The following is a 14,251-nucleotide window of genomic DNA, read 5'->3' on the forward strand; positions in this document are numbered from 1 at the left end:
AGATGAGTGTTACCCACTATAAGGTGGTTTGGGCTTGCAAATACATACAAACTGTTCCTGTAATAAATTAAGAAAACAAGGGCAAGAATTCAAGGTTTGCTGAAAAAAAAAAACAAGAAAGAGAACAATGAAAACCGGTCCTTTTGCCCCCCCACGGACCCCACCAGCAGTGGCAGTGCCTTAGCCCTGCGAGTCAGGTTATCTATATGTCACGTCACAAGCTAGCCCTGATCCTCCTGTTAATGGCTTCCTTATCAACTTCAAACTTTTTCCGATCCCAAATCTACCGGAGTTCCAACCGGAACATGGTGCCGATTAAAGAAGCCTACGGACACGACCTAAGAAGCATTATAAGAAGAAAAGACGAAGATGCACAAGCAAAGGAGTGGAACACACAAGCAAATGAAATCCAACTTCGCCCGGGGCAACTCACACCCCCATTACCGGAAGAGCCAGAGCTAACTGGACAAACCACCCCGTCAGCAAATCGCAGACGATGGCCTTTCTTAAAACCACGCAAGCGGCAGCCAATAGCTCTCCAAAGTCAGTCTCCTCTATTTCAAAACCTACCAACCGAGATCCGACTCCTCATCTGGGAGCACTACCTCTGTAGCCGTAAGCTGCATATCATGAGGACGAAATGGCGACAGGGAAGGGAGTCCCGCTCGCGAATCGTCGGGGTTCAGTGCCATGAGCAGCTTGGAATCTGTCCATGCAGCCATCGCTGCTGGGGACAGTTGGCACGTAGACCAGCTGGGGGATGTGTTGGAGGATGGAGAGGGGTTGGAGAGGTGACGGGGTATGAGGAAGATGAGTGGAAGTTTGATACGAGAGTTGATTTTGTGGCCCTTTTGCGGAGTTGTCGATTGATGTGAGTGAGCCCGGTCATCTTCCCTTACTATGGAATCAACCATTAACATAACGGCAGATACACTGAGACGATCGATATGATCTATCGGCATAATACATTTCTGTTTAACCACGCAGATACGATCGTTGATCTGCCGGGAATTATTCTACCACACAGGTTGAGCTTGATCCGTACTGTTCAGCTTGGTTTTGCTGACCCTGGTGGTAGAATGTGGGATAGGTGCTGTTGGGTTCTTGGTAATGAACTGCCCGCCTTGGAGGAGTTGACTATTCATCTGTTTCCTCATGTTATAGGCGATATGGATAATCTGCTCATGCCACTGCATCAGATTGCACAGCCTAGGATATTCGATGTCTGTCTCATCAAACCGTGGTATATAAAGAAGGGCTGGGAGGCCTCGTCAGGTCTTATTGATGCTCCTTTTCGTTTTGAGCTTATTGATAATGAGCTCCGCTCCCCGATAAGGATGTTGGCATAAGGGGCTATGGGAACACTGATTTTTGACTGCATAGCGCTTGTGGCTATCATAGGGATCTCTACAAATTTAAATCATGAGTTAAGATTTACCCAGGAGGAACATGAAGAGATTTAGCAAAAGTTCGACATCATTGATAGCAAGAAACATCAGTCGACACATTACAGAATTCAACCCCTTTAACTATCCAACCAGCCCATTTCATACTGCCTCATTTACTTGATCGATGTACCCCTGCCACTCTCTTCGCAAATCATGCGCGTTCCGAGCTGGGCTAGTAGTTTCTCCACTGATTCGCTGACCTTGAAATTTGTATCGAAGAAAACATGAAATTTCCCCTTCAATCTGTCCGTCGCCCAGAAATTGAATCCAGCCCGAGTTCTCATATCCAACAAAGAGTTGGCCAGAAACCTTGCCATGCCATTGAAATGGCACCTTATCTTCGGAAGCTCTCTTCGGCCGTTCTGGCATCCACAATATGCCATCGAGGATCCCGAGCTTGAGCGACCCGAACATCTCGTCCCAGTTCAACGTTAAGAATATCTTTGGGCGGGCTCTGGGACAGTTGGCATTGAAAAGATTCCCAGTAGGCTCGTCAAATGCAATGTCGTATTCGCCATTCAGTAGACCGAGGCGTTTCTTTGAGAGTTGGGCTTGGAAGGTCTGTTCATAGATTGGTGGAGGCCCACGGGGCTCCCCATAGCTGTCAGTCGCAGAGTTAGCGCTCACTGGGTAAGATCCGCTAGAAGGATACCGATCATCGAATGGGTCTTGATTGTATACAGGAGGGTGATGACTGTCAACAATAGCTTGATCATCGAAAGGATCCGAATAATCGCCAAAGTATTCATCATCGTAGCAATCATCATAATCCTGCTATAATTGGTTATCTTTTTGCACTCCAGTGAAAGGAAGGATACACTTACAATCTCACGGTCATCACGATACGAGGGAGTGGAGGACCGGATGCCAATTTGGCCAATCCGTCCGCTCAGATCGAAGTTTCCGTTCGCCGCTGTCCGAGCTGTTGACATTTGCCTTCTCTGTTGAGGGGAGCTAGTAGCAGATGGATTGCCATGGGCATGTCCCCCACTACCAATACCTACCACGCCGCGCCTGGCAGCCTGTAGCAGGGGAACTGTATTGCCACTGCCTTGCCTTCGTCGTGCTTGATTGGGAAGCTCTGGTCTTTGTCTCTCTTGCGGTTGAACACCCGTGGACTGAGTAGTATTGTTTAGCACGCTGGCTCTGCCCACGCCACGGCGCCGAGCAGTCTGTTTAACGGATGGTCTCTCTCCCACCTCTTCATCTTCGATGTCACGACCTCTTTTGTGTGAGACGGAAGGAAAAGTGGTCACTGTGTTTCGGGTGATTGTCTCTGTTGTGGTGGTACTTGTAGTATCGTCGATCGTTGGACGGGGGAGTCCAGATAATAGCGAGCGTGCCGCTGTATCTTGTCTTTTCCATTCTTTCTTCAGTCTCTTCTCCATCAGGACCAGCTCAATAGGAACTTCTAGGATATCATCTTGTATGGCATCTAATAGTCTCATCTTTGCTGTTGCTTTGACCTTCGACGGTGACAGGCCATAGTGGAGGAGTTGAGCCTCAAACCAGTGAGCTGGATGGTCGGGCCTCTGGTTTCTGTCTGGGATGGTGGCATTAAAGATAGCTCTAAGCTCCGCAGGGATTGCTCGGCGATGGAGGTGACCGGAGGCCTCGACGTAGAAAGTATCCACGTCGTAGGAGAACTTGCCGTGGTTGACACGCGTCATGATTTGGATGGCGAGATGAGGAGGAGAGACTGAAACTTGTGAAAATGAACTGCTCAAATAGAGTCGATGACGCGCCTTCCATATTCATTCAAACTACGCAAGACCGACGTCGTATACTTCGGTCTCGGACATCTATACTTATCCTAGGTCAGACACCTTTAAGTTATCCTACGCTAGTATTCTTGTTTGTATGCTCTAAATTTGGCTATCAGTAGGATATGGCTTCATGCTATTTAAATAACAATACTACAAATTATGGACAAAGTCCTCAGTTGTATAGAGTAGTAAGTTAGATGAGGTCCGGCAAGCGCGTACCGCCAGCCCAAAGCCAAACCGCTTTAAGCTCCCCACCTCTTCCCATCTCCAACTTCAACTTCAACTCCCTACGACTTACTTCAACCTCAATATCCAAGACCCCCTTATTATCGACATAAATTATGAATCCATCTTCACCGAGCTCCCCACAAAGCTCCCCACCCCCAAACCAACAGACATCAAGCACCCTCAGTCACCGCCCAAGTCCGCGCCAAACCCCAAGCTCAGGAACACCACCCGGCAACACAAGCAATGCACCGATCCCAGACGATGAACATGGCGCTGACTTGCCCATGAACATGACGGCATCTGTCATGTTGACCAACTTACCCCGCGATGCGCACCGGGCACTCGCCGATGTGGAGAGGATTGATTCAGGGAAAGGTGCTTACCACCTCCACGTGCCTTCCCATGTAGCAGGAGGATCTTACTGCATCGAATAATTACAAACTAACATATGTCTAGTCACTGTGCGCTTCCAGCCTCTGCCATCAGCTCCCATTCTCAAGAATCGCGTGTTCAAGGTGAGCGCATCGCAGAAATTTGAAACGGTGGTCAAATTTCTGCGGAAGAAACTTGATTGCAAGGATACAGATTCTGTTTTCTGTTACGTCAACAGCGTCTTTGCGCCCGGGTTGGATGAGGGTATGGGTGGTTTGTGGAGGGTGAGTTGAGTCTAGCAGTTCCTACTAATACTTACGGAGACGTATACCAATGATTTCGTGATATAGTGCTTTAAAACGGATGATCAATTGATTGTCGCTTACTCAATGACCCCGGCATTTGGCTGAGCAGGCTCCCTCGCAGCCTACCCACCGGAACTGATGAATGAAATGACCTTATGTACAGATGATGATGCTGCTTATAACAGAAATATGCAAGAAGTGGCCATGGCGAAACCGAGAACGGACTGGATGCAATCATTATTTCTGGTAGCGTTCGTCTACCGATTTTTGGAATCCGGCAAGCTCCTCTTTCGGGATGGGATACGTGTATTCTTCTGAAGGGAACGCACGGCTCTTCACTTCATCTCGATATTGCGTGATTCCACGTGCAGCCTCGCCCCAAACGTTGGCAAATGGCTTGACGAACTTCGGGACGAACCGACCGGGTTGAAAATTGCCAGTCATGTCGACCTGCACGAGTACTTGACCTGAGCAGCCGTTGCCGGCACCAATGCCGATGGTTGGGATACGCAGCTTTTCCGTGATAAGAGCTGCGACCTCTGAAGGCATAGCTTCGAGGACAAGCATGAATGCACCAGCTTCTTGCATCGCCACCGCGTCATCCAACAACTTCAAAGCGCTAGATGTTGTCTTGCCCTGAACCCGGAAACCACCGAGTGCATTCTGTCGTTGGGGTGTGAGACCAACATGACCCACGACAGGTACACCAGCCTGTGTGATACGTTTGATAGTGGGCGCCAATTCCTCCCCGCCTTCAATCTTCACGCCATGCACGCGCCCTTCCTTAACCAAGCGAAGTGACGATTCAATAGCTTGCTCGGCAGATATCTCATATGAACCCATGGGCAGATCACCAACCTATAGAATGATACTCGTCAGTCCGTGGCAATACCACACGCCCAACAAATTCACCGACTCACAATAAATGCACTCTTCGCTCCCCGGACAACACTCCGACAGTGCAATATCATTTCCTCCATTACCACCTCGGTGGTATTATCCAATCCCAATGCTACCATGCCCAAGCTATCCCCAACCAAAACCATATCCATCCCCGACGCATCTGCCACATGAGCGCTGGGGAAGTCATGCGCCGTCAGCATGGCAATTGGTTCGCCCTTTTTATAGAGGTTCTGCAGCGTTTGGATCGTGACCTTTTTGCGCGCCTTGCCATTTCCGCTTGGTGTAGGTGTCGGGGAGGAGTAGGAACTATATCGGGTTTGCGAGAAGGAGTATGGCGTCGAGGTGGGGGATAGAGTAGGACAGCGGCAAGCGAGGGTATTGTTCGAGGTTGAGGTTTGGCTTCGTGTACCAGCAAGCAACCTTGTCCTGATAAATGACGAAGAAGCCAACGCCGTGCGACGCAGCGCAGGACCCGGCGCAGCCATGAAGTGCGATATGAGAGTCGGAGTGACGCGGACCAATATGAAAGCGTAAACAAGCAAACTCAAAACAAAAAAAGCCTCCCAAAATACAGTAGCAAGAAAGAGAATAGAAGAGTTCCTCGGTAGTTGTCCAAAGCTATGGATCCTGGATGTTGTGGCAATGACCTCACAGGATAATCCAAAGCACAATTGACAGACAAAACAAGAAACAGCAGAAAAAAGAAGCTCAATATAAAGACCTTCGGATATCACGGCTTGAGTCGAGTGATCAATTATTCCATCCGTCCGGATGTACGTGCTGGGTTATGCGGCGTAGACGGGAGCATCTCAAAAAATCTTGAGGTTGAAGATCTTCTGATACGCACGTACTGCCGATGATTACACGCGCCGAGTACCGAGATTTTGCGGGGTGACCTGCAGGGCGTCGGACGTTGGACGTGGGATTTGGATGTGGGAGCTGGCGTTGTTGTGGCATAGACTTAGTTTTAATTAAATATTCTTAGGATTTCAAGATTTTACTTTAGTCAAAGAGATTATATAGAGGGTTAAAGCTTCAAAGCTGAACGAAGCTCATTGAGCTCGGCTGTATTTTACTTTTGTTACTCTCACCGCCCTGGTATGAAGGTCACCGCCTACTGGTTGCGTCTCGCCGAGGTGATTACCGCTTTGGGTTAAGTGAGGGACTAAAGTGTTTACTTTATGGTATTCATATTCTACGCCGAAGAAGATAGTAGGGCACGGTTCAATTAGCACGATACAAACTGCATACAGATCATCGGAATAAATGCGGTATTCAGGTAAGTAATGTCACGAGAAAGGAAAAGTCTCAGCGAGACTACCGCCGTCTGCGCTGGGCAACAAGCCTCAGCCGTCGAAAAGGAAAAACACTCCACAGTTGGAGAGAGTGACATAAGGGAATGAATCTGGCGTTGAAAAATATGGCCCCGTGGGACCAAAATCGGGGATAACGATGTTCAATGGAAGGCAATGCAAAGCGAGTGACCGCTTGGGTTCATGCTGAATCGTCCATTATACCTTCGCTATATCGCGTTTGGCCACAGTGCAGAGACAAGCAGGGACTGCATCGTGAGCTAGGGTATAGCTTTTCCGATGGGCGTGTTGATTGATATAGTCCAAAAATTTTGTCGTCTGATGATGCGGTTGAGTCGCGGGTGGAAGGCGATGCTGATGTAAAAGGAGATATTCAATACAGTGGAAAGAAGTGAAAATGCCAAACGAGTGGACGACTTCGATGGAGATCAAAAGAAGGCAACAGCATTCGGTGAATACTGGCTCCTGGGAGTGCTGATGCAAAAGTAAAAAGTAAAAAAGAGAAGAAAAACGCCACCATATGCATATGCGTCGATGCCGAGGGTATGATTATGCGAGAGGTTGAGGGCCAAATCGAGCATGACGGGCGGAAAGAAAAAGTGCAAGTGGCAGAAGAAAAGTAACTGTAAGTAATATCTCGAACAGTGCCGGGATGCAAGTATCCGACAGCGGTCGAGGTCCAAAGAAATCATGACGGGCAGTGATAAGCCACAGATCTATTCATCATATTCGTACTTGTCCTTGAGAGGACGTTGGATTTCAAAGAGTAACGCGTCAAGTTCAGCCCAGTTCGTGGAGTTTGCAGCAAAGCGACGATGTTTTCTTGTCAGAGTGTGCTGAAAGACTAGTCAGTATTTGGTTTATCAGAAGGAACAAGGAATGGCGAGAACAGACCTCTTCAAAGTCATCGAACTTGTCCCTACAATTCTCACAGTAGCCAGGCTTTGGGTCTCTGCGTCGTTCAGATTTCCGTTGCTGCTCCTTGTCTTCTCTTTGACGTTTGGAGCCAGCAACTTCGGACTGGTTTCCATCATCCTCATGACGGAGGTTGGATCTTCCAAGAGGATTCATGTTCTTACACTGGACAGGTACAGATCCCTCGCGGCGCTGAGGAGCAGCCATTGATCCAGCACCGATAGCCCCAGTGCCCTTCTCGAGGACCTTGCGCTTGAGGCCGTGGACCTCCTTGCTGAGCCCAGCCTTCGCACCAGGTGCTGCAGCAGTGGAGGAGATCATCTGGGAGCGAATTGCGGAGGTCATATTAGACGGTTGAACGCCTGAAGCGGCTGGCTCGCGGCCAGTGTAGAAAGGACCAGTGCGAGGAAAATGGGGTGGGATGAAGCTCTCTGAACTCTTTCTTTCATTGTTCTCGTCGAATGAGGGCTTCTGAGATTCCGTTTGAATTGCAGGTGGGATGCGCTGTTCATGCTCTGAGGGCTTCGACTTCGTGACCTCGGTGACCAATTTGGTGTCTTGAACACGGTGAGCAGGGGCAATTGCTTTTGGCTTAGCCTCACGGTTTCCATCAGTATTGTGAAGGGCGGCCTTCTTCTCTTTCTGAAGTTGGCGCAGCCGGTGTCGATCATACTCCTTCCTGCTTGGCGGTTCGTCGATGAAGGGACACTTGCCCAGAGGAGCGCTTCTGAATTGGGGCCAGGAACCATCCTGCCGCCTGGCGACGCGAGAGTATTCCCTAACCATGACAGGCTTTGTCTTCTCGTTCATGTCGTGAATATAGACGAATGGACCCTTGAACATCAGCATCTCCATTGAGGACAATGGGTCACGATCAGACGGTCCATTGAGGAGTTCTTGTCGAAGGACCCGCGAGAGATCATTCTCGCCCTTTCCATTGGCGGCATTTCCACCGGCAGTCTTGCTCCGCGATGCGGTGTCAGCTTGGGCACCGATGTCGCTATCGTTGATAGTGGTGATCATGCGTTGAAGCTTCTCCAAAGCCCAAATTTTCATGCCCATCTGTCGAGCTCTCTGAAGAACATCCATGGTTCCTTGGTCACGACGGGTATCTGTTTTCAAGGAAACATGCAGATGTGTGTCCCCGTTTCGCTCCAACATAGAAGGGTTGACTGTCTGCACATTTCCATCTCCATTCGTCGCGTCGGCAGTGGTCTCGGCTTCGGTTGGGCTTGTGGACTCGGGAGGGATAGCTCGAGATGTAACAACATGGGTGACGAGACGCGAAAAGAATTTCTCCTCACGCTAGGTTCATAGTTGTCAGTAACAAAAAACAGTAAATGGTATCAGACCAGTGGATATAAGTTGAGATGCCGTCACGTCATGCACAAAAAAATATCACAATGGAGAAAGGGGTATGGAAACTTACAGCGCCGAGAGCAACGACTTGGCGAGAGAACTTGCGACGAACATCCTCCGGGATACTGTCGAAGTAGAACACAAATTGAGGGAAAGCCTTTCTGTAATGTCTCTGCCACTGTCTAATAGTATCCATGGTATCCGCGGAAGCCTTTTCTGTTTTGATAGTCTTCACCAACGGCTGACGTTCCTTTTCGCGAGCTGCAACGAGCTTCTTCTCGAACGCACTAGGGGTAGCATTGTTGGAACGTCGCGCAAACAATTTCGAGTCCGTGTTTTGAGCTGTAGCCGACCTGCTTCGAGTTGGGGAGCGGCCATCATTCTCTATAGCTTCCATAACCTGCTTCTTCGGGGGTGGTTGACCATATGGGATCTCCATCTGTGTAGACCTGGATCGCTTGGCTGGTACAGGTCCTGACCTATGTGGAGAATTGGTTGCATTCGGCACGTTGGCGAGTGGGCGGCGGGTCGCCATGGTCAGGGAGGTTCGCGGCGAGGGAGGTACGAATACAGTGGCCATCGGGGAATAGGATCCCACGATTGAGGGCACGTATGGAAGTCACCGTAGACTGACAGAGCTCAATAGAGGAAGAGGGGTACTCGAACAGCACGCGACGTGCTACACGTTGCCGATGTTGGTCAAGATTAGAAGGACATTGTATCACCAGAAACAATGCAGAGGTAGCCTAAGGAGTGAGGAACAAGTCGTAGTCGTCAAATAAGGTGTGTAGTGAAGAGAAAGATGAGGTGGAAGACCTGGAGGAAGAGAAAGAAAGAAGAGCAAAGCAAGTCGTGTGGTGTGGAGCTCAGTTTGTTTTGGGCGGAGGCCCGACAACCAACGGCGTCGCGCGAAGCATGAACATCAACATTACATTCCACCGCGACTAGGATTCTTTTGGGGCTTCTTTTCTTCTTTTACTTCATTCTCCTTTCTATTCTCTCATACCCCTGAATACCTTTAATCCATCTAAACCATAAGCCTCCTGGTCATGACCAATCGTCTCCAACCTCCAGACCAGCCCCCGATCAGCCCCAAAGCAACACCAGGCCAGCCACCACAAAGCAATCTAGGCAAGGATATTTCAGACATGTGGACTGGACTTTGCAGTTAATATTGAAATAAAGGGGCTCAAAAACATTCAATTTGAAGCCTTATGTTCTATTGTACATGGATATTCAAGGGTTTCTAAGAGTACTATACACCTACCTACGTAGTGCCTCAATGTCCTCAACCTAGTATAATATATTAGCAAATCACCAAATCAAGGAGATCACAAAGACATACCTCTTTGACAGCCTCCGGGGTTAAGACAATCGGATGCTCATCTCCGACACAAACACTGTCTTCGATACGAATGCCGATCCCGCGGAAGTGAGCGGGCCACCGCTCGTCGTCAGGAACATAAATACCCCTAGTATGAATTAGCTTGTCTCAGAATGTGGAGAACGAGATGCTAGGGGTACGAACGGCTCAATAGTTATACATTGACCTGCCTTAAGGTTGTAGCCTCTGGAGTATCCAGGGCAGTCGTGGACGTCCAGACCAACGTAGTGGCCCAGGTGATGGGGGAAAAGAGTATTCATCGCCTGGTCACTGTTAATAAATTGTCTCAGACAGAATAGGTCTGGATGCATACATTGCCAGAAAGATCAAAGCCAAGAGACTTGAGTTCGTCCTTCAATCCGTTCTCGGCGATGCCATGCAGTTTGTCCAGAGAGAGATTGGAGGTCTCGCGGCAGAGGGAGATACAGCTCCGGTGCACCTTGAGTACAGCATTGTACAGATCCCGCTGAGGGTCAGTGAACTTGCCGTTTACTGGCCATGTTCTGGTGATGTCGGAGATATAGCTTCCCCATTCCTATGATATTGTCAGAACCTGAGATGAAAGGGTATAGTTGTGTTGAATACTCACGCCACCACCGTCAACAAGAACCAAATCGCCATCCCTAACGTTGAACATAAGCACAGACTCGCATAGTGGAGCAAAGGAGCACAAACTTTAATACATCGTCATTTCGGGTGTAGTGAATAGCCAGAGCGTTCTACATTCATTCATGGTGAGTATTTAGCCTATCGAAAGCAAAGGGCTTACTTACCTGGCCACCCGCAACAACTGGAACAAAAGCGTTGCCCTCAGCCCCATTCACCTTGAACTGGTACTCCAAGAAGGAATGAAGATCCTTCTCTCGGTCAAACGTCTGGCGCATAGCCTCGGTGAAAGACCGTCCTGAAGCCTGCCCCAGGCGACGCATCTGTACAACCTCGCTCTCACTCTTGAAGGCTCTCATCTCATTGAGGATGGGCTTCAAGGGCTTAACCCGTCGATGGTCCACGATTTTCTTGAGCTTCTCAGACACGACTGTAGGTCCGTACAAGTACCGATTCAGACTTGATCGTGCATTGTCGAATGAGGGGATATCCGAGTAGACCTCTGTCGCTCCCTGGACGATACTTGGGAGGATGTCGCCAATCCGTTCGATATTTCCTGTCTGCTTCTGGTATCAGCCAGATGATCCATCCTATCCTCCGGTTGTTTTCCGCACCTCGTCCGCATTAAAGACGTCTACGGCTGCCTGAGTACCGGATCGTGCGCCGTCCCAGAGCTCGGCCCTTGGGTCTTTTTCCCGAACATATAGATGGAAGATATGGTTGTCGCCGGAGCCGTCGTTACCGATGATTGCCAAAGCATTGGGTTCGTTGAACCCTGTGTTGCATAAACGTTTAGCTTGTCGTCCCACGTCACACAACCACACGGGGCGAACCTACCCGTCAGGTAAAAGAAGTTTGAATCCTGGCGGTATTCAGTAAAGATGCCCTGGGCACGGTATTTGACCTCCGAAGCAGCTAGCACCGCAATTGCTCCTTTCGGTAGTTTGTTGGCAAGCCGCGATCGACGTTGCGCATATTCGAGGGCGGTGATTCCAGGAGTAACTAGGTAAAATACATTTAGCTAGGATCAATTAAGGTTATTTCGCATCCAAAGACATACGTTCGCCGGGGCTAAGCAGGTGGGGATGCGTCTCATGCAACGGTTGCCCGAATTTGAGGTCCGCGGCGGGGAGATAAGTAGCGTAGGACCGAGGGACGTTGTATCGAGGCAGTTGACGCAATGATTGACTCAGAACCACTGAAGGGCGTACTGGGCGCAAACGGACAGCGCATCGAATAAGAGACCTGCACGCCATGCTGGTGGTGAGTGATAAGAGGCAGAAGTTGTTATCGCCAAGTTTATCGCTGGTCGGCGGTGTGGGCCAATCACCTCGGGTGCGTATGGCATCTTCGTCCTCTTACGCCTCTTACTACCAATTGTCTGACTGATTTGCTATCTGTGCGCAGTCTCAAGACTGTAACATTTGTGGAAAGTCTTGCGCGGATGGACCTACTATAACGGGCTGAAATACCATACTGTTGACCGGATCATTTAGGTTATCTTGATTCGGTCTATCTACTTAAACGTTTATTTCGTCTCGCTTTCTCTCTGCTTATTCTCAGTTACAGTCCACTTTTAAGCTACACACAAAATGGGACGAACATTGACCTACCCGAAGGGCGTGTCCAACACCGCCAACAGATATAAACATCGAGGTATGCAGAGCTATAAAAAGTATACACCATAGACAAGTATTAACGATTTTTTTCCAGCGACATACGACCTGGGTCCAATTCATAGAATCATCAACGATGCCCAAGTCGTCCATGTATCATTCAACCCGGGCCCGGATGACCCTTTCCCGGCCATCATCCCAATGATCGGGCAAATGGGCTCATTCGAGTATCCCTCCGCTAGCATCGACGAGCCCCTCGAATGCTATCTCCACGGATATGTCAGCTCGCGCATCATGAACCTTGCACGCAACAGCGAAGGCCAGGGCCTGCCCATTTGCGTGGCGACCAGCAAAGTAGACGGGTTGATTCTGTCACTTACGCCCAACTCTCACAGCTATAACTACCGTTCTGCTATCTTACACGGCTATGCCAGTCTTGTGACTGATGAAGAGGAAAAACTCTGGGCTATGAAGATGATTACGAACTCGGTTCTCGAGGATCGGTGGGATCACTCGCGTGTGCCGCCGGACCGTGCTGAGATGTCGTCTACTGTCATTCTCAAGGTCAGGGTCGTAGATGGTAGCGGCAAGATTCGTGACGGCGGCGTGTCTGATGAGCGCAAGGATTACGATAATGATCAGGTTACTAGTAATGTCTGGACAGGTGTCGTTCCTGTGTGGGAGACGTTTGGTACTCCTGTTCCGAGTGGTGATGGCAAAGTTTCCGACGTGCCGGAGTATATTACTTCCTATATTGCCAATAAGAATGCCCAAAATCGGGCGTTGGCGGAGGGTGCAGTGAAGGTTGTTCTGCCAGCTGAGGAGCAGCACTGAATGCTTAGGTGGTAGGATTGGGCTGTTTGGATTACTACAGGGGCTTATATTCAATGATACATCCTATTCGTCTTAACAGTGGTTATTACACAGTATTAGTCTATTTGTAGTGGGCCCTATCAAAAGGGAACACTTGGTTCTCGGTGTCTCGAACGCGGTTGATTGACTATCTGCTCGAGCCTCAGTACAGGAATGCCCCGTCACCTCCGTAATGCACACGCCCTCTAGCACTTTTTCGGTAAAGAGTTCTTATTTTCTATCACGCGGGAACCAGACGTCGACATGGTCCTCCAATATACAATGCCAAGAACAATCCCGTCTGGCCCATTTCTCTTCACCTTGAGCAAAGGCGATTCAGAACTTTAGTGACCATGGTCCAGGATCTGGCCAAAGTGTGTTGCCAACTCATTCATGTCCCAGATATCCGAGAGGAATCGTCCCTTCAGAACCTCCTTTGAGGCATGTTGAGCGTCGTTACATGAGTCCTTTGCCTTTTGGATCAGGGCAAATAGTTCCAAAGTTTGCGTTGGTAGCTACGTAATGAAGAGCAACATGGTAAATATGAGCATCGCCAGCGGCGTTCTCACAAGATATTATATACTGCCATTTGCCAGCCAGGGATGATAACGAACAATATCAAAGGCAAAAGCCACGTTCCTTACAACAGCTAATGGACGGTGGGACCCCTGAAGGGAGAAAGGGAGCAAGATGGATGATGATTTTCGATGGAGGAGCAGCAGACTAAATAGTCCTACGGAATAGGGCAAGCATAAAACTAATCCCGGGGACAGTCATGCCGTGTCAACAGAGAGGTTCTAAAAGTGTAACAGTGTTTTACTACGATATCTAGGAGATATCACGTCTACCAGCTATACCCTAAGTGGCCAGCATCGCGATATATAAGGGAAGAGGGGTATTGTTGGTCAACGGACAGTACAGAGTACAGGATGGATTGGTTGGCTATGTGCTAATAGAGCACACCTGGACACACTTCTGGCACGTTGCCTATGGTTCGTAGCATCGTAGACACATTTTGATCGGTTACCCTAAGGTAGCAAGGACTCCACCTTGATATAGGAGATCATGTTCCCGATCTGCCACCAGCTGGCAATTGAACAAGCTACAAGTACTTACGAAGATTGACAAACATATCTTTCTAAGCTCCGATGAACGTATTCCGGAACAGAGTAGAAAGGACACAG

The 14,251-nt window shown here is 49.1% G+C and overlaps 6 protein-coding genes across 6 annotated transcripts; 2 read left to right on the forward strand and 4 right to left on the reverse strand.

The window, feature by feature from the left end:
* Positions 1-458: 458 nt before the first annotated feature.
* Positions 459-722, reverse strand: PENARI_c013G06428 (uncharacterized protein; the record flags this gene model as incomplete). The annotated part of the gene is made up of 2 exons (XM_022633240.1): positions 459-462; positions 571-722. 2 exons carry the CDS (start codon positions 720-722, stop codon positions 459-461), a joined length of 156 nt encoding a protein of 51 aa, XP_022487012.1.
* Positions 723-3,555: 2,833 nt separating this feature from the next.
* Positions 3,556-4,151, forward strand: PENARI_c013G04735 (ubiquitin-like protein ATG12; the record flags this gene model as incomplete). The annotated part of the gene is made up of 3 exons (XM_022633198.1): positions 3,556-3,817; positions 3,899-4,078; positions 4,138-4,151. The coding sequence occupies 3 exons, from the start codon at positions 3,556-3,558 to the stop codon at positions 4,149-4,151; spliced, it is 456 nt and encodes a 151-aa protein (XP_022486890.1).
* Positions 4,152-4,356: 205 nt separating this feature from the next.
* PENARI_c013G11502 (3-methyl-2-oxobutanoate hydroxymethyltransferase ECM31) lies at positions 4,357-5,507 on the reverse strand (the record flags this gene model as incomplete). Its single annotated transcript, XM_022633364.1, has 2 exons — positions 4,357-4,977; positions 5,040-5,507. The coding sequence occupies 2 exons, from the start codon at positions 5,505-5,507 to the stop codon at positions 4,357-4,359; spliced, it is 1,089 nt and encodes a 362-aa protein (XP_022486874.1).
* A 1,544-nt stretch (positions 5,508-7,051) lies between these two features.
* PENARI_c013G06929 (protein serine/threonine kinase activating protein nimO) lies at positions 7,052-9,189 on the reverse strand (the record flags this gene model as incomplete). Its single annotated transcript, XM_022633255.1, has 3 exons — positions 7,052-7,171; positions 7,230-8,555; positions 8,680-9,189. The coding sequence occupies 3 exons, from the start codon at positions 9,187-9,189 to the stop codon at positions 7,052-7,054; spliced, it is 1,956 nt and encodes a 651-aa protein (XP_022486986.1).
* Positions 9,190-9,872: 683 nt separating this feature from the next.
* On the reverse strand, positions 9,873-11,855 carry PENARI_c013G01289 (aminopeptidase P family protein; the record flags this gene model as incomplete). Its single annotated transcript, XM_022633119.1, has 10 exons — positions 9,873-9,902; positions 9,955-10,081; positions 10,138-10,256; positions 10,307-10,528; positions 10,583-10,616; positions 10,669-10,712; positions 10,767-11,159; positions 11,214-11,374; positions 11,437-11,601; positions 11,660-11,855. 10 exons carry the CDS (start codon positions 11,853-11,855, stop codon positions 9,873-9,875), a joined length of 1,491 nt encoding a protein of 496 aa, XP_022486954.1.
* Positions 11,856-12,191: 336 nt separating this feature from the next.
* On the forward strand, positions 12,192-13,049 carry PENARI_c013G10138 (pyridoxamine 5'-phosphate oxidase family protein; the record flags this gene model as incomplete). Its single annotated transcript, XM_022633329.1, has 2 exons — positions 12,192-12,255; positions 12,313-13,049. 2 exons carry the CDS (start codon positions 12,192-12,194, stop codon positions 13,047-13,049), a joined length of 801 nt encoding a protein of 266 aa, XP_022486849.1.
* Between the last annotated feature and the right edge of the window lie 1,202 nt (positions 13,050-14,251).

The sequence above is a fragment of the Penicillium arizonense genome (assembly GCF_001773325.1).
Source record: "Penicillium arizonense strain CBS 141311 chromosome Unknown PENARI_contig013, whole genome shotgun sequence".
Classification (NCBI taxonomy): domain Eukaryota; kingdom Fungi; phylum Ascomycota; class Eurotiomycetes; order Eurotiales; family Aspergillaceae; genus Penicillium; species Penicillium arizonense.